Raw genomic sequence first — 20,298 nt, 5'->3', positions numbered from 1 at the left:
TCTTCTGATCTGCAGGTCAAGCTATTCTTCCAATGCACTGGTTAGATGAGGACTGTAAATATCAATAGGCTTCTGGACATTTTCATCTCCATATGCCCTGAACTCGTCTTGTTGTGTTGTGAAATTTGGCCACATATGATTATAAAACAGCTGGAACAGAGAGTGGGGTCCCCCTCCAAAGTGTTTAATGAATATCTCAGCTGTCTCTGAAATGGTGTCAATGTCTTTGTCAATGTTCCCCTCTGTCTCTTCAGGTTTCACTAGAGGGCCTTCATTTCTTTCTTGTACTGATCTCAACTCCCCTTCCAACTTCAGATACCAGTTCCTTCTACAGTTGGAACACTTTGGACACTTCCGTCCCCAAGTTTGTGAAATCAATCATGGAATGCAACATCTTCAAGTTTTCACCTCAGCTAAGTTGTTTCTTGCTTTAGCTGGTACTTCATCTCTTCCTGCCGCTATTTCATAGTTGTCTGGGAGTGACCGCAAGGCTCTTGTTTGGCTTGCAACCCATCTCACTTCATTTCAGGTCTTTATCCAGATTTTCAGCAAAATTGACTTCTTCAGGTATGTACATGCCTTGTTAAGTGTATCACACACTGCCAACTCAAGGTTGTGCACAATACAGTGTGCCACAGCAATGTAATCGCACAATGCACTGCCTCGTGAGTCTGTTTGAGATCATCTTAAATGCTCTTCCTTTCTTGCCAAGATTTACTGCTGCATCATCTGTGTTAATACCAAGAGGTTTTTTTCAAGACTGTTCCCTGACAAGCCCACAGTTCTTAGCATGACATATTCATGTTCCGTTTCGGAAATTATATTTTTAACCCAATTACAAGTCCATATTTTGGATCTGATAGTTGAGAATATGTGCGACAGACAGTACAAAGCAATCCCCGATGAAATACTTGTGTATATCCGCCATTTCCCTCACACAATCATTTTCCTGCTTTTGTCTGTCGCACTGACATTCATTAACGTCTATCGCATTGACATTCATTAACGTCTGTCGCATTGACATTCATTAACGTCTATCGCATTGACATTCGAGAGTCATTAACGAGTCGCTTTCAACAACTATAATAGATATAATTATCTCCCTTTAAAAACTAGTTTGATCAACAGACCGTTGTTAAGTCTGTCGTCTATTTGTAATACGAGCCAGAGGTATATCTTTGTTATTACATACACCGTGCGTGAGATGAAAACGTATTATGGATTTCAATTTATCCTGCATATTAACTTTAAAACGATTAGAACTGAATTGATATGACATGATTGAAATATGTACTCGCCTGGTAGGATATCTTTACTAGAATGTTTTCGTAAACATACTGGCATGAAAGTAGATCTTAACAAACCACCAAGATTGTTGCGTTTAGACATGGTTGTTTTATAATGGTACACCTGTAGAAGCAGTATCTTTGTATGAATACCAGAGCCATGTTATCTCTCCAAAGATATTCTGGAGCAAAGCTTGTATCTAAAGCAAGGTAAGGTAACATTTTCTGTTGATAATTACCAAAGGAAAGCTTGAGGTGAGCTACATGTCCTCTTTGCTCTGCTTACCACTGATCTCGCCAAGATCTCGCATCTATCCTACATCTGTTACTTGCATCTGTTTGAAATAAGAATAAGTCAGCATCAGATATAATGTGCATTGATATTTAACGTCAAGTTGATACTGATCCTTTCACACGATTTCCGATTATCTCGCGCTGTCATCATTGTGCTATACGTACTTACATTGAAACCTCGTTCATATGACTATCATGAGGAAATATACATATATAGAACTTTCTATAGTTTGAGACAAGCGGATAATGCCTACATTAAAACCTATAGAGCCGATGGTTTTATGCATGCGATATCGAATAAGCCTAGTTTGTGTTAACGACGGAAGTTTTAACTATGAATATACCTTGCATTCTCTATACAGGAGCTAATGTGCAATGTATAGTAGTGATGAGATAATTATTACATGATAATGACAATGTCTATATTTTATACCTATTCATTTGTACGGTGCTTCACATAGCGAGAAAGCATTTTTCTGAATTCACCTTGATGTTGAAATACAGGTGACTTAATGGCTCCAGGTAGTTCAGGCTAATAATACCAGTTGGCAGCACCCACGAATCCAGAGCTTGCTAGTATAGATCTGTATGCATTCACATTCCGTCAAATGGGTTTATAGTTTTCTAATGGTACAATAATATTTTCAGATCGTCTGTGGCACTGAGGTCAGAGTGTAAAGGTGACGAACTTCATTAAAAAAAAATTAGGTTGATGCTTTTATATTAGTATTCTGCTGCTCCTTATTGCTCATGTTTCTTCATATATTTACTTATTATGAACAAAAACAAATAACAACAAACTATAAAGAAATTAAACATCATTTCCCACTTTATTTTTGTAACTTTCTGTCTCCATTCCTTTGACAAATAAATGACCATTGTTAGAAGGATGAGTGCAATAGGCCATCGCTTCTTCTTCTTCCAGCTACAATCAACAGGGTTTAACAAAATGGTTGAGAAGTTGTTTACTGTGTTGTATTTACACACGATGATAAATCTCGGTTCAAACATATTACATGCAAAATTTAAAATCAATCCATTGAAGATTTTACACCGGACGCTGCAATAAATTCGCATAAACATGAATACATTTTAAAAACAAATAATCCTAAGATGACGGATATGTGATAAACGTAATAAACTCAATAGGATTCATATGTACACCAACAAGGTACACTTACAAACAGGTTTGTAAAACAAATATTGGAAGGAGGGATGTTGAGAAATATAGAGAAATCATTGCAATTATGTTAGAATTGAATGTGTTTTTTTATATACATTCATCACACATGCACACAATCTTGTGATATGAAGAGTGTCGGATGTATTGCATGGAGGACAACCACGAATGGTACAAACAAATCCACCAACTCCTTCAACAATTGGCCATTTTCAATAAATACTTGAGTGTTCTACGATGCGGTAGATATAAACGTCTTTGATCATTTATGCAAGGGCACTGAGCACAGTGTGGCTTATGAACCTGGTGATCTTTGAGGGGGAAGATGATGACTACTTTTATACCAGAAAATAATTTGGAGTTGGAGGAGGAAAGGAATACTCGGGCCTGAGCCAGACAAACAAGTGATTGATATTATGAGCAACAGTCCATGATGTCACACAATCAATCAAGTCGCCGAGCCTGACCATCCGGTATCTTTGCGACAAGCATTGATTGCCGGAGATGATTGCTGGGGCGGGAAGGGTGATATATGTGTGGGTATGACAATATTATCCTCCACATATTTCAACAACAAACATTAAATTTGAATCCCACACTCTGACGACAAGCCGAGATTGCTTGGGGCCAAGTTTAACCCGGAATCCTCCCAGGGATGGACTTCTATATATACAAAGCGATATTCATTCCAATCCATTATCTTTGTTTAATTATGAAATGTTTTAAAGTGTAGTTGTAAGTCTCCTTTAAAACCTTTAGGAACTAATGCGAGACTGAGGGAGTGTATTCCTAAACGCCGCTTTGAACAGAATTGCAGTTATATCACGGCTTAAAGTAATGCGTAAGGAAAGCAGGGCGTGAGGGTATATCACACAATCTGGGATTCGCACCCATGCTCAGAGAATCCTTGGATGCTACGGAGCACAGCATTTTGTTGTGCTTTTAATCACTGTGCCACTCGTACCCCACCAATGTGAGATCCCCACTGCGCCACCCTCATTCCACCAATGTGAGATCCCTACTGCGCCACCCGTACCCCACCAATGTGAGATCCCCACTGCGCCACCCTCATCCCACCAATGTGAGATCCCCACTGCGCCACCCTCACCCCACCAATGTCAGATCCCCACTGAGCCACCCATACCCCACCAATGTGAGATCCCCACTGCGCCATCCTCATCCCACCAATGTGAGATCCCCACTGCGCCATCCTCACCCCACCAATGTGAGATCCCCACTGCGCCACCCTCACCCCACCAATGTGAGATCCCCACTGCGCCACCCTCATCCCACCAATGTGAGATCCCCACTGCGCCACCCGTACCCCACCAATGTGAGATTCCCACTGCGCCACCCTCATCCCACCAATGTGAGATCCCCACTGCGCCACCCTCACCCCACCAATGTCAGATCCCCACTGAGCCACCCATACCCCACCAATGTGAGATCCCCACTGCGCCATCCTCATCCCACCAATGTGAGATCCCCACTGCGCCATCCTCATCCCACCAATGTGAGATCCCCACTGCGCCATCCTCACCCCACCAATGTGAGATCCCCACTGCGCCACCCTCACCCCACCAATGTCAGATCCCCACTGCGCCACCCTCATCCCACCAATGTGAGATCCCCACTGCGCCACCCGTACCCCACCAATGTGAGATCCCCACTGCGCCACCCTCATCCCACCAATGTGAGATCCCCACTGCGCCACCCTCACCCCACCAATGTCAGATCCCCACTGAGCCACCCATACCCCACCAATGTGAGATCCCCACTGCGCCATCCTCATCCCACCAATGTGAGATCCCCACTGCGCCATCCTCACCCCACCAATGTGAGATCCCCACTGCGCCACCCTCACCCCACCAATGTGAGATCCCCACTGCGCCACCCTCATCCCACCAATGTGAGATCCCCACTGCGCCACCCGTACCCCACCAATGTCAGATCCCCACTGCGCCACCCTCATCCCACCAATGTGAGATCCCCACTGCGCCACCCTCACCCCACCAATGTCAGATCCCCACTGAGCCACCCATACCCCACCAATGTGAGATCCCCACTGCGCCATCCTCATCCCACCAATGTGAGATCCCCACTGCGCCATCCTCACCCCACCAATGTGAGATCCCCACTGCGCCACCCGTACCCCACCAATGTGAGATCCCCACTGCGCCACCCGTACCCCACCAATGTCAGATCCACACTGGGCCATCCACACCCCACCAATGTAAGATCCCCACTGCGCCACCCTCATCCCACCAATGTGGGATCCCCACTGCGCCACCCTCACCCCACCAATGGGAGATCCCCACTGCGCCACCTTCATCCCACCCATGTGAGATCCCCACTGCGCCACCCGTACCCCACCAATGTCAGATCCACACTGGGCCATCCACACCCCACCAATGTAAGATCCCCACTGCGCCACCCTCACCCCACCAATGTGGGATCCACACTTCGCCACCCTCACCCCACCAATGTGAGATCCCCACTGAGCCATTCTCGCCTAACCAATGGGAGATCCACACTGGGCCATCCACACCCCACCAATGTGATAATCCCAACTGGGCCACCCTCACCCCACCAATGTAAGATCCCCTCTGCACCACCCGTGCCCCACCAATGTGAGATCCCTTTGGGCCAAGTCACCCCACCAATATGAGAACTCCACACGGCGTCCCTCACCCCACTAATGTAAGTTACACAACTGGACCACGCCCACCCCACCAATGTGAGATCCCCACTCGGCCACCCTAACCCCATCCGAGATAACCCGAGTAACAATTTGGAGGTAGTGAAATAAATATGTACACGTGGAAGCTTGCCTCTGGACATCAGCTTTGTAGAAAACGGCAATCAATTATAGCTCCATCTCGGCAATAATTAAACCACATGAATACCAACCGCTTTCTCGGTAGATATCCTTGACAACAGATTCGATACGTTTCCGTTTCAAAAGGATCTATAGTGTCCAATTTATTTATAGATTCGTCAATCTGTGTCATGTGCTATATCTAATTCTGAAAGGGAAGCTAAATTAATAGTGATCACTGAAAGCAGAAATACGGAGCCACCATCACAGGACATCATTGTATGCCATTACAATAACACACCCCTACAAGACACATTACAGCAGAAATAAAATGCATATTGTCCATATCAATGGGCACCAAACAGTTCTTGTCATTGCTGTCAGTATGGGCAATACATATAAAAAGTATGAATATATTTTACGATGAATCAGTCACCACGAATCACTTTAATACCATGTTTATATACGACACGTAGATCTTGCTTTCCATGTGTACGCCAGCACCTAGATATCCACGACCCCATCTTACACCACGTACATGTAGATGCAACGAACAGGGACGGGTGGATACAACTACCAAAATGACATCACAATGATGACAACCAATATAGAACAAACTGGTGTGAAATAATTATAGATACAACATTATCTTGTGGTAACTTGTAAATGCTGCAATGTATATATCATACATATATGTGCATATTTTAAGAACATGTTTAAAAACAATAGATAATAAATCCCGCTTCAAACGCATCATCACATATACCATTAAACAACATAGAATACATCTATGAAAATGCAATAAAATATATTCATACATCTCGAAATCAATTTCTCGGAAGAAAGAGTAAATCCGTTGATTTACAGTATGCCAAACAAATTATACAAGCATTTTGCTATCATGTTGTGCGGTTTAAAGAATACGTGGTACCTCATCCTTGACCTAAGCTGTTCTGTTCTTCCTGAGGTACCAATACTGTTCCAGCAGAACACATGAATATACACGTCCATACAGAGATTGGCGCAGTGACATCGGTGCGTCATCTTCAAGAACAAGACCAGTCAAGGCCGATCACTGATACATCTGAGCAGTACCCAGTACAGTTGATTCCTGTGATACCAAACACTCGTCATCTAGTCCCGTAAATCCAGCTGTACATCACCGTGAGGTATCCGTCAAGGCATCCACTGCCGGATATCTGGATTCCAGAAGGAACTGTGTCCACAAAGGTATCCGGTACCCGATACCCGATACCCGATTCTAAAAGACTGACAATCCACAAAGGTGGATGATCCGATGATGGATACTATGGATAGGGTATACGGAAGTGTATCTGGACACCAGGATGCATGTCGGGAAGTTCCAGGACTATCCCCAGGGAATCAAACATTTCAACATATACACAAGTCCAGATGACTGAGGTCAGATGATGACCCAAAGTGTCTTCAAGAGCACATTTACAATCGATGTAACGAATGTTTCTTAGAGTATCCACACCATCTGTCTCTCGTGCGATGACCTTACAGAACTCGTTCTGGACACTTTCGTATTTAGTGCATAGTTCAAGAACTACAATCCACACACAGTTTCAAAGAAAATCTTAAATAAAACAATACGATATCAGTTAAACATAATTTCATAAGAAACCATGGAAACATATGGTACGCCTTGCAAGCCTCATTATTCACTGTCTAGCACAAACGGGTAGACGTCAACAAGAATGATAATGCCTTATCCTTGACCGTAGGATTATCAACACTTCCTTCATTGTTCCTTCAGAATGGTTTTCCAAACGCTGTTGAGTGGGGGGAGGGGAGGAATATTCCAGCAGTTGTACACCCAGTGACAATGATAAATATTGTCATCAGAAGACGATCCAAAACAAGAGCCAATTGTTGCCATTCGAGCTTAAGCTGATCACGCCTGTCTTGCTCAGCCAATCGCATTTCGTTTTTCTCTATTGTCTGGTACACTTTCTGTAGAACCCGCATGAACTGTCTCTCGGTGCTATCCCCTCCTGATGTGGCTCCCCCTGTGGGTAACTTCCGGGAGAACCGCGGAGAAAGGCCGCCATTTTTCGGCAGTTTATCAGCATCATACACGTCATAGTAATCCGTTGTTGGAACCTGATGCTGAAACAAGATATATAGTACTCAAGACAAGTCCATGACAGCCTGATTGTCATATTACATATATAAAGTTTAGATATATAAAGACATTATGGATTAGATAATGTAAAATGACAGATACCGGTGGGCGTTAATGTTTGGTGTAACTTTTGATATTACCAATATTTTCCGCACTTAGGAATGGTCTAGCTATGTGGCGGCGGCTTGGATGTTTTGTGTAACGTCTCATGCTGTTTGTAGTACATCTACACGGTACTAATTAGAACGAAGAAACAGAGCCTGACAACCTGTCCACCGAGCCACCTCCTTCAATCATCACCATACTTGTTAGTGTTGGGGACCGACCCCGGAATCTCCATTGAGCGATATTACGAATACTTAAACAGACACTATTCATATACAAGAAATGTTTCCAGTCTAAATGTTTTCAATATATTTACTAATAAGAAAAGTACTGGCATGTTAGAAAGTTCTAACGCATGACTATCAATCTATTGTAGGACCCTGTCATGAATACATCACCACAGATGTCGTGGTCATAGGAACTATCTCATATGAATGAAATAGTTGGTCTACTCTAAAAGTTGTAGTAAATACTGCTGATTTCACATACGATCTCCTAGTGGTATCGGGGCGGTTGGGTAGCCCAGCGGTTACATGGTCCGTTCGTCACGCCGAAGACACGCGTTCGATTCCCCATATGGGTGCAATGTGTGAAGCCCATTTCTAGTGTCCCCCGCCATGATATTACGGAAATATTGCTAAAAGCGGCGTGAAATCATTGTCATCCCAGTTAAGTGTGTGCTATATGATACAGTATCATGATTCCCTGTCATCCGCTAGTACCATAGGTTGTGCCGGTACCTCCCTAGTAACATGGACACACGTTACCATGATTTCATGTACTGTCACACGGTACCATCATAACCATAGTAACATCGATACCTGGTTACATTATCACCATAGTAACGATGCCAGATGTTCATGCCGCACTCCTTGTGGGAATATATGGAGTTATGTCCCTTACACCGGAATTGGCTGGCCAGTATACAGTACTGCTCACAAATGATCACCTTTCGTGCTCAGAATCAAGTACTAACGCGATACAACTACGGCACAAGTGATACTCTAGGATTAATAACACGCAAGCCATGCGGCAAATAGCTGCAATTACGCGAACGAATCAGATACTTGTACAGCGGGCTACAACCGGAAGTACCTCGAGCAAGCAACAGTGGACAGGACTTCGGAGATTCGGCGAGAAACCAACTTACCATCCCAACTGGGGCACTGTGAGGCTCCGCGAGGTCTATCTTTATGAACATAATTTTGGCGAGATAATTAAAAAATATTATCTTGACAACCCGTGGAATCTCCTGTCCCCTCGCTCCTTTATGGTGAATGTTGAGTGTTAGTACAGTCATCCCTGTAGCGAATGACACTATCGCTATAGTTATCCCATAATACAGACCTGGAAGAGAAAATAGAATTCATTAAACCAATACGACCAAGTTATTCCAGAATATAGTTTTCAAAGTATGGTTTTACGCCGTTTGTAGTACAATCACGACGGTCGACACCAGAACTGGGCATTACACCTAGTATCCATATGGAGAATCGAACCAGGCCATTCAGCACGACGAGCAAACACTTTAGCCACAATCCTACCCAATCTCCCCTCATTGAAATCTGACGTGTTCATATAAAGGAGAGAATTTTAGCTGGAAGTATATCAAATAGATTTAGATTTCGCAACACCTCTAAAGAGAGGGTTTTACACATAAATTCACAAACGTTGTTGTTGATAAGTTATGTCAGTCTGAACAGGGGATACCCATTACAGAAGGAACGTATATAATGTATAAAACCTAACTCAGGACGTGAAGTTGATAACAATTACACGACAAAACCGCCATACGTTTATACAGATACACGTGGTAAACCTGTCCTTGGCCTTAAGAGTGAGCATAATTTTATTCCGCTCTCAGAATATTCCAACAACATCATGGCCAGGTACACAAGAAATTAGCTTAACATTGCCTCCTTGTGCGGATCTCTTATGCTCTTCTTTCCTGACCCTGCTATTGATGGTTACGTCCTATTTCTTTCCTGGCCCTTTCGTACCTGATATTGATGGGTACCCTTCTGTACCTTCTACTTGTGGCTACGTCTTATTTCCTTCCTGACCCTTCTGTGCCTACTATTGATGGGTACGTCCTATTTCTTTCCTGACCCTTCTGTTCCTGCTATTGATGGGTACGTCCTATTTCTTTCCTGACCCTTCTGTTCCTGCTATTGATGGGTACGAACTATTTCTTTCCTGACCCTTCTGTTCCTGCTATTGATGGGTACGAACTATTTCTTTCCTGACCCTTCTGTTCCTGCTATTGATGGGTACGAACTATTTCTTTCCTGACCCTTCTGTTCCTGCTATTGATGGGTACGAACTATATCTTTCCTGACCCTTCTGTTCCTGCTGTTGATGGGTACGTCCTATTTCTTTCCTGACCCTTCTGTTCCTGCTATTGACGGGTACGAACTATTTCTTTCCTGACCCTTCTGTTCCTGCTATTGATGGGTACGAACTATTTCTTTCCTGACCCTTCTGTTCCTGCTATTGATGGGTACGAACTATTTCTTTCCTGACCCTTCTGTTCCTGCTATTGATGGGTACGAACTATTTCTTTCCTGACCCTTCTGTTCCTGCTATTGATGGTACGAACTATTTCTTTCCTGACCCTTCTGTGCCTACTAGTGATGGTTATGTCCTGTTTCTTTCCCGACCCTTCTGTACCTGCTATTTGTGGTTACGTTGTATTTCTTTCCTGACTCTTCTGTACCTACTATTGAAGGTTACGTCCTATTTCTTTCCTGACCCTTCTGTTCCTGCTATTGATGGGTACGTCCTATTTCTTTCCTGACCCTTCTGTTCCTGCTATTGATGGGTACGTCCTATTTCTTTCCTGACCCTTCTGTTCCTGCTATTGATGGGTACGAACTATTTCTTTCCTGACCCTTCTGTTCCTGCTATTGATGGGTACGAACTATTTCTTTCCTGACCCTTCTGTTCCTGCTGTTGATGGGTACGTCCTATTTCTTTCCTGACCCTTCTGTTCCTGCTGTTGATGGGTACGAACTATATCTTTCCTGACCCTTCTGTTCCTGCTGTTGATGGGTACGAACTATTTCTTTCCTGACTCTTCTGTACCTACTATAGAAGGTTACGTCCTATTTCTTTCCCGACCCTTCTGTACCTGGTATTGGTGGTTACGTCCTATTTCTTTCCTGACTCTTTTGTACCTGCTATTGATGGTCGCGTACTTTTTCCTGACCCCTCTGTACCTACTATTGATGGTTACTTAGAAAAAACACCCAAAACAAATCGGGTATAGAATCAAATAAGCACACAATTTTCTTGATCATATGTCCCTTAGGGAAGTCGTTACTTACCTTGCGGGAATTGTTCATATACAATATAAAAATGCTTTTAGCATATTGCTTCATGATCATATTAAACACATAAAACTGTATATATAGGAAACAATATAGAAAATTACACATACCAATTAAAGGTAATAAATCCGATGTCGGGGGCATTTGCTCGGCCACAATCATCAAAAAGACTGTCATTGACAGCAACGTGGTTATTCCCATTGAAATCTTCTCCCCTGAGTCATTCGGCATATAGAATCCCAGCAGGGCAACCATGGTGATAAGCACGCACGGCATCACCATATTGAACAAATAAAACAGCGGCCTCCGTTTGATAAGGACAAAATATTTCATGAAAATATACGGCTCCGGACAACAAGAAAACAATACGGGATCACGCTTTTGGACATATTGGACGAGATTCCACTCGGTGCTTGGGATGTAGTTGGATGTGTCTCCTTCCTCCCCGACGTTCATAATGTTTAGAGACGTGGCATCGTACGTCCACGACGAGAACTCCATACTACAGTTTTGTTCGTCGAAGGGGAAGTGTTTGACGTCGATTGAGCAGGAGCTTTTATAGATGACCATTGAGAGATACGTCACGTTGCCGTCTGACGTAACGATGACGTTGGTACTCACGCTTGACATTTCCTTACTTGTTACTTCCGCCCTGGACCGGAAATAGAAAACACATTGATGAATTATTGGTGTTTCACTTTGGGGACAAAGTGAGTGAGTGAGTGAGTTAGGTTTAACGCCACTTTTAACATTATTCCAGTCATATCGCGGCGTGTCAGCTTAATGTGGGAGGAAAGCCCGAAGTGATGCAGGTCTCAGACGTTTACCAGTTCGGTGAAACCCACGAGCACGGGTATGGTGCTGACAAACCTAGAAACATAATCGGGGCGAACCGGGATTCGAACCCACAATCATAGGTTTCTTGCGTGCCCAAGGGACGCAACTCTGCACAGCGAATAGCGGCGCCTTAGACGACTGGGCCACCCATGCCCCCTGGGGACAAAGACTTTGGCATAAATATATATGACATGTATATGTTCTCTTACACGTTGGACACTTGCAAACTCGTCCTGAGTGGCTCCAAGCTGAGTCTCTCTTTTAACATGGGGCTTAACATTGCTTTCAAGATTATTTCACTTATATAGCGACCTACATGCACGTGTGTTAGTGGTTGCTTGTATTAGTCCGCACTTATCTTGATTTTATAGTGTTAGCCCACTGAGATACCATGCCGCAGTTTAACTGACACCGAGCCGACCATGTTCTATTCCGTTCAAGGGCAGGGTAACAACAAGTACCGTATTGTTGTATGATGCGGCCATGGGATATAACTACCAACCTTCCACTCTCCGGGCAGAACGATCTATTCTCTACTCACTACACACGGAGACGTAGTCTGTCTTACAGACCCTGATACAAATATATATCAAATACAGCCCATGCAATTCTATAAACCTGAAAATGAAGAGAGTCACTGGGCGCCTTTTTATTATATTTATATTAAGATAACTTAACAACTGTTTTTTTTATGTAAGATGTGTTCATTTCAGAGTCTAGATGTTAGTCTAACGGAGACGGTTCAATAGTTAAATAATATATTTATGTTAATTCAATACCGAACAACAGAGGAAGCACAAGTCATCTATTCACGTTTATGTCAGACATTTTCTTACAACGTTTCGCAAATAGAATAATACAATATATATATCTCGTTCCATGTAAAGAGTCTAGAAACACTATTGTGAGTCTTTGAAAGCTATTTAGAAATGATACACTTAAGGAAGAAAATCTGTCGACGTTAACTTCTTTATTATGAGGAACACAACGTTTCGGAGTATGTGCTTACTCCTTCATCATTCAAGCGATGGCGTAAGTATGTACTCCGAAACGTTGTGTTCCTCATAATAAATAAGTTAACATCCATAAATTATCTTCCACTATTGTGAGCATTCGTCTAAGTTATAGGTTCATAATGCTACAACCACTTAATGCTAAACCCCATTCTTTCTTCTCTATGTAAAGATTAATCTGTGATATTCTAGTAATTTTACTGTCCATCGATGACAGGTTTTTATTAAGTTAAAATATATGCATTAAAAATGCGTAATTTCTCGTCACGATATGGCTGAAATATTGCCGTTTTGACGTAAAGCATGAACTCACTCACTCACTCACTCCCTATGACAAGAGGAGGCGGAGATTGCATCTTACTGTGTGTAGGGACGTCCATCATGTCCGGGGCAGAACTTATTTGGTGAAAAATATAGTAAAATATATTTCCAGCATTTTCTTAAACCAATACTTTGCTTTCAAAACAATCCAAGCCCCCTTCACTACCACATGGTTGGTTCCTTAGCGTGAGAAGTTAGTTAAATAGTTTGAACCGCAAACATAAGAGCACAAGTACCTTATATACCGTCCTGACAGACGAATCTACAGTCCTACCACAAGCGGATCCTGGTACACCACAACCAGGATTCGCTGTCAAGGTTCAAATCTAATATTCGTCATGGTTTGTCACCAAACCCATGCTTGTAGGTTTTGCTAATGTAACATATGCCGGATATAACTAAATTATAAAAACTCCCATCAACGTTGAACGAGCTTCAATACCTGTGTCTCTGAAAGATCTGACATACTTACGTATTGTACAGCACTATGTCTGGCAGCCATACTGAATCATATGGAATTCTTATTACAGATATGTTTCCATATTTCTCTGGTACCCAGGCCAACTTTTTGTCAATCCAACCCTGTGATAAGAAAAAACATGGATCGTTAGGACATATTGTTCACGAATGTTACTTTCAATTACAGTGTAAGACCCTTTGACTATTTCTACTCCACTCAACATTTCTACTATTTTGGGGTTTCTGATATCTGAAGAACATTATATAACTGTAGTTTTCACTGTAATGCAAACATTTCTACTATTTTGGGGTTTCTGATATCTGAAGAATATTATATAACTGTAGTTTTCACTGTAATGCAAACATTTCTACTATTTTGGGGTTTCTGATATCTGAAGAACATTATATAACTGTAGTTTTCACTGTAATGCAAACATTTCTACTATTTTGGGGTTTCTGATATCTGAAGAACATTATATAACTGTAGTTTTCACTGTAATGCAAACATTTCTACTATTTTGGGGTTTCTGATATCTGAAGAACATTATATAACTGTAGTTTTCACTGTAATGCAAACATTTCTACTATTTTGGGGTTTCTGATATCTGAAGAACATTATATAACTGTAGTTTTCACTGTAATGCAAACATTTCTACTATTTTGGGGTTTCTGATATCTGAAGAACATTATATAACTGTAGTTTTCACTGTAATGCAAACATTTCTACTATTTTGGGGTTTCTGATATCTGAAGAACATTATATAACTGTAGTTTTCACTGTAATGCAAACATTTCTACTATTTTGGGGTTTCTGATATCTGAAGAACATTACATAACTGTAGTTTTCACTGTAATGCAAACAAGTGAGAACGTCTATTTCATTCACTCGGACATAGGTCCACATTGAGTGAGGTGGGTTTAACGCGGCTTTGAACAGTATTCCAGTTATATCACTGACAGCTGGATGTGGGAAGAAATTTCCGAATAGATTCAGTTGTCAGACGTTTACGTTCACCTCTTTGCTGAAACCCACGACCCTGGGTATGGTGCCTATAAACCCAGAATCGCGAATTGCAACGCCAAGGGCGACTGGAGCAGTGAGACGTGTGTACATGTACGTGATGATGATATGAACTGATTACTGGTATCTGGTGTCACTCTACGGAGTTCCATTCCCTACTCACCTGATTTATCCAGCAATTTGTTGTCATAATTTGATTCTTTTCGTCCTGAAAAATATACAAAAGTATATACCATATATTCCATATATATCATATGTTCCCGTGTTCTTGATCAAATGAACAATTGACTTGCCTTTGCATGTGTTTGTGACGAGTGCACCAGTTGGACACGATACGCTCAGCTTTTTGTGAAACATCTGGTATAATCACTATTTGATCATGTTTATACTCATGCCCATGATATAGTCGAACCGTATAATGGATTTTGCATTGAGAAGGTATTTATTGTGATTATGGAAATAGGCTTTGTCTCTTTTATTTTCACACCATCAGCTAAAAGGTAACGATTCTGAATATGTTGCCGATGTCGTTCTGCCCGACGTCTTCGCAGTGCACATGACGGTGTGACTGGTAACCAAGCCGGGCATTACATTTAGATTTGTAAACTTGATTAATCAAAATCATCGAAAGAACGAAAGATGAAAGGTCTCAAATCAGTTAAATGAATGACAAAGTAATGTTCTTTTATTCTTTGCTTGATAGCATTACGAACGTCATTATCCCACACTCGCTCCACATCAACGCACAATTCATTTAATGATCCCAGCTCCATGAGGTCAAGCCAAGTTCAGTGCTACACAATGACTGGTGGTAACGTGATATAAATAGATTCGTCGTAAATGTATCTTCCTTCATTAAAACCAGGAACGACATCGCCCTACACGCGACTTCGTCTACGATGACTTGGGTATGAGTCAATCGGAACATTCATTTCCATTCGGCGTGACTTAGTGGATTTACTCGGATTATTTCAGGATTGAAATGACGGTTCCCGAGAACACCCGTGTCTCCAAGCTAAACAGGCAGAATAGGCAACCGTCTGTTTTAATCAACACCACATCGGCCAAATGTACCATGGTGATCGCAGTAGAATGATCACATTTGATTGTGAGATTCAATTACAGGGCTTTTGGTCTTTTAATATCAGTTCGGATTAAAATGGGGCGCCGCGAAAGGGATCCAATTACAGATTGCTACAAGACTGGCTCTAATGGGTGATTCGGAGCCTTGATCTTATGTTATATGAAGGACCCTGGGTGTACAATGTAAACGTAACTTGGTGACTAAAACCTTGATAACAAATAAAAGCGACAAAACCTTTTCCATATTCATAACAAATATCTGCCAAAAAGGAGTCGACTGTACGATTCCGACAATATCCTGAACATGTGTTTATGAACCACTATCAAATAGTGATGATGCCATGTGTTTGACGTAAAAAATAGAAAGATTCATAATGGTTTTTCATCATTAATCTCTATTCAGGTCTTTGATACGATTTTAAAAGTTGGACGAACATGAATACATGATACTCTTTTTATTAGTAACGACGTTTCGGGGTATAATGCTTGTTCATTAAAGACTTTATTACCCCAGGGGTAGAACATATCATTGCACATATTTCCGATAGTTGCACATACTCCCTATGTCGCTTCATTTATTCTAGGACTTCACGTGACTACTTCCTCTGCATCGTTCATATTTCGATCACAAGAACACCGTTTCTGAATACTCTTGCAATACAACCAAACAACGGATAACTAACTATAGTATTTATAATTTGTAATTATATTATCAAATGCTGCAGTACTATAGCGGAAAAACACTATCTTATTCCTAATATGTATCTACAGCTGATTGGGGCTGGGTAGCCTAGTGGTTAAAGCGTTCGCTCGTCACGCCGAAGACCCGGGTTCGATTCCCGACTTGTGTACATGTGAAAGCCCATATCTGGTGACCCCCACCGTGATATTGCGGGAATATTGCTACTAGTGGCGCAAATCAAAACTTACACACTCACTCTACAGCCGATTATCTATTTGCTAAATGAACGTGTGTCAGATCACATGGTTCGGGATAGTGAGTATTGTTTTACGCCGCTTTTAGCAATATTCCAGAAATATCATGGCTTGGGAACCAGAAATTGGCTTCAGACATTGTACCCATGTCGGGAATCGAACCCGGATTAATAAAGAATTTGGGATGAAGACAAAGTAGGACTATATATGCTCACCTGACATGAAGACATATAACAGATCACAAAACTGCCGTATATATATTTGGCAGTGTATGTGATACACAAATACGGAAATACAAGGCCCCTTCATGCAGTAAACAGTCCGTCACTGAACACATTGACTACATTAAACGCTGTAACGTTACAATGACGATACCAGGTGTTCGCAGGACAATTTCCCTGTTGTATTACAATCTTCATTATTAAGTTTTTATCATTATCATCATCATGATTTACTCGGTAAACAGTGTACACAGTCTTACACAGAGTCGGACAGGGCAAGAGATCTTGCTGATAGTGTGACGTCACACCTCTAAGGAATGGATAAATGCTCCTTCTTTCAACCCCCGGTTTGTAAAAGACCGCGTGATCACACGGGCAATAATCACAAACAGAAGCATTGTCAAGAATACATCATAAGTTTTGCTACTTTCATCAATACCACGGCCGAATAAGCGCTACATGTAGAACTCATGATGAGAGTAAGAACGTTTTAACGCTATAAGTATTCGTATACATATCCCGTCTAGTCAGAAAGGACCTTGCAAACGTGATAAAGCAATCACAGCAAGGTCTTTACCTTGACCTTGCCATTATAATTGCTCTCTTATTTACAGTAGACGGATGGTTGGTTGTCCTCAAGAGACTGACAGATCGTGTCCTTGCAAATGGCATATCTTATCAAGGGACAGAGGAACGGCCCGTATCAACATACAGTCTTGTGATTGTTGAATGACCAGATTAAACTATTTAACCATGAATATCTTGAACACGGCTTTTTGCATTGTTTACACAGATTCATCGGCTTCAGAAATAAATTGCAGAGCAAAAGAAAGAATACATCCATATATGATAATGGCTACAAATGAAACAAACAAGAAATTGTTGCTTTTTGATGGTGATGTATTTGATACTGATATCATAGGTATGATCTGGACCTTAAGTTTGCAGTGTTTCGGCGACTTTGTTCATCCCTGTAATATTTTGATAACGTTTGTAATTGTTTGATCAAATCCAAAATCTCTTTTGCCCGGGGGTGTAGTTTATTTCAACGAGCACCGCTTGTTCTAACAAGGACAAGAGAAGACCAAGTGCATATGATTCTGAAGCACGTTATAACCCTATCAAAATATTATGGAATATATATAACTGTGACTTGAAGAACCGTACAGATGGAATTTGTTGTCACTTAATGATTATATCATTCGGTCTCATTAACACATTTTTGCAAATGAATTATCAATCAATCAGATTTGCCCAATACGTTTAGAAACTTACTATGTCAATTATCTGGGCCAGAGCCACGCCCATGGTGACGTTCAGAGCGCCCGACCCGTTGACGAAGGGTTTAATCCGCTTGTCGTAAGTTTTCAGAATGTCCCGCACGAGACGGTATTCCTGTTCACTGCATGCAACCAGGGCTGAAAGAAAACAAATTAAATTAACAGGTTGAAAAATAGTTAATTTCGGAAATCACGAAATCCACGTGAACATTGACATTAGTTAGTCATATTCGTGTTCTTGTTCGTTTAAGAACCGATATCAGGCCGTTGTACTTGTGGTTAACATCGAGCGCTAAATAATAAAAAGAATAAAAAATGATAAAAACTCCAGCCTATTACGTTATAAAGTCACACAGCTGGCACGTTTGCGTTTTGTATTAATCAAACTCCCTTCAGCAAGACATTGTATTTAGCGAGATTGGCGAGCTAAATACAGAGTGTTTATTTCTACTACATGATATTTACCATACCCAAAACACACAGGCGTGATAACCTCTTTATCATATATTGTTTTCTTCAATTCTGTGCTTGAAAGACTCTTCCCATCTGTCACAAACATTACCTAAACATTGCATTTTTTTCTGGATTGTGCGCATTAATATGTATTACATCAGAAGGTAAGTGATGTGTCAGTCGGACAGTGACAGCAGCCAATATAGTTCCAACTGAAACCTGTTTCTTAACAGTGGCGTAACTACATATATGCAATGAACAATTACCCACGTAAATTGCCTTTACTTGCCTTTCGCGGCAATGCATCGGTCTGTCCGCTAGACATTCTGCCCTTTATCAAAGGGAAGCTACTCTAATCCTAGTCTGTGAGACGTCATGTTTGTAAAGTCTGGCTGAGTGACTGTCCTGTCATAACGTTTCGTTTAAGTGCAGTCAGGTGTACACACAGCGACAAAACGACACAAGGTAACAATTCGGATAATTTCGGCCACATTAATCTGTTTTAATTTGGGGGAAAGCTTCCAAGCCCCATAGATATAGAAGCACATACATTTGTACATGGAAACTGATCCCGCTAGGCTAAGTGTCCTCGCTAAATTGTTTTGAAATTTATATCTCCAAAGTTGCTAAACACTGATTTTCAGCGTATTAGACTATGATTTTGCTAATAATAGCAATTACCACAGTACTATCTCCAGATTCCCGATTGTAAATTCTGGCTAGATCGCCGAATGACAAGGGCGACGCCATGTTTGTTTGTAAACACTGAAAGTAGTCCATACTTGACCTTTGATATTTGCATCTCTATCCGCATATGACCCCAACTGATATCGTGTCTATCTGTTGACTTTATCCTGCCGAGAAACCTGCTCATTATATGATAAATGCTGATCTCTGCTGGAACAGGGCATGTGTGGGCCAGTGGTCAGATACTAGGAATCAGTTCTTAGGATTATTATTTACATGTACATCCGACTTATGGCTCCACCAGTATGTCGGCTAAAGCGCCGCAATTCGCTGTGCAGAGTCGTGTCCCTTGTGTACGCCAAATCTATGATCGCGTGTTCGAATCCCGGTTCGCCCTGATTATGTTTCTAGGTTTGTCACCACCATATCCGTGCTTGTCGATTTTACAAAGTTGTAAACGTCTAAGGCTTGCATCACTTCGGGTTTTGCCCCCAACATCAGGGTGACGCGCCGTAAAATAACAAGAATAATGTTAAAAGCGGCGTTAAGCCCAACTCACTCACTCTGCTAGAATGTCCAAAATATGAAACATGTGAAACAATAACATTGTTTATAGCCACAATAAGGACGTTAGGAAGAAATTGTCACCTGAACGTTTGCCATACCCATCATACCGTTTGCAAAGTCATTAAAATCAGACCTTAGTGCCAGCTACCGCTACGCATAGATCGGCCGATCATATGTCATTGATCGGTCAAAGGTCGCGAAAGGTCGTTCTGACGTGATCAGTAATAGGATGTCCTCAGATCTTTGTGTAGATGCAGCG

At 41.7% G+C, this 20,298-nt stretch overlaps 2 protein-coding genes across 4 annotated transcripts in view; both read right to left on the bottom strand.

Annotated features, from left to right (window-relative positions):
• Positions 1-3,778: 3,778 nt before the first annotated feature.
• Positions 3,779-5,266, bottom strand: LOC139470423 (uncharacterized). Its single transcript, XM_071252833.1, has one exon. The coding sequence runs from the start codon at positions 5,264-5,266 to the stop codon at positions 3,779-3,781; it is 1,488 nt and encodes a 495-aa protein (XP_071108934.1).
• The window catches only part of LOC139470207 (neuronal acetylcholine receptor subunit alpha-10-like), a 112,445-nt gene continuing 97,319 nt past the window's right edge, over positions 5,173-20,298 (bottom strand). For all 3 annotated transcript variants that reach the window (XM_071252522.1, XM_071252523.1, XM_071252524.1), the window contains exons 3-8: positions 18,328-18,470; positions 14,976-15,020; positions 13,805-13,914; positions 11,272-11,813; positions 8,983-9,179; positions 5,173-7,711 (exon numbers count right to left, since the gene is read on the bottom strand). In XM_071252522.1, coding sequence (XP_071108623.1) covers positions 7,355-7,711; positions 8,983-9,179; positions 11,272-11,813; positions 13,805-13,914; positions 14,976-15,020; positions 18,328-18,470 — 1,394 coding nt within the window. In that variant the 3' untranslated portion in view covers positions 5,173-7,354. The remainder of the gene's footprint in view (positions 7,712-8,982; positions 9,180-11,271; positions 11,814-13,804; positions 13,915-14,975; positions 15,021-18,327; positions 18,471-20,298) is intronic.

This window comes from Haliotis cracherodii, unplaced genomic scaffold (assembly GCF_022045235.1).
Source record: "Haliotis cracherodii isolate W230 unplaced genomic scaffold, xgHalCrac1.p SCAF_20, whole genome shotgun sequence".
Classification (NCBI taxonomy): Eukaryota; Metazoa; Mollusca; class Gastropoda; order Lepetellida; family Haliotidae; genus Haliotis; species Haliotis cracherodii.
The sequence above is the reverse complement of the archived record's forward strand: the minus strand, read 5'-3'. Positions and strand labels throughout refer to the sequence as shown.

Coding starts and splice junctions, on each gene's coding strand:
- LOC139470423 (XM_071252833.1), bottom strand. CDS start 5,266: ATGGCTCAGTGGGGATCTCACATTGGTGGGGTGAGGGTGGCGAAGTGT.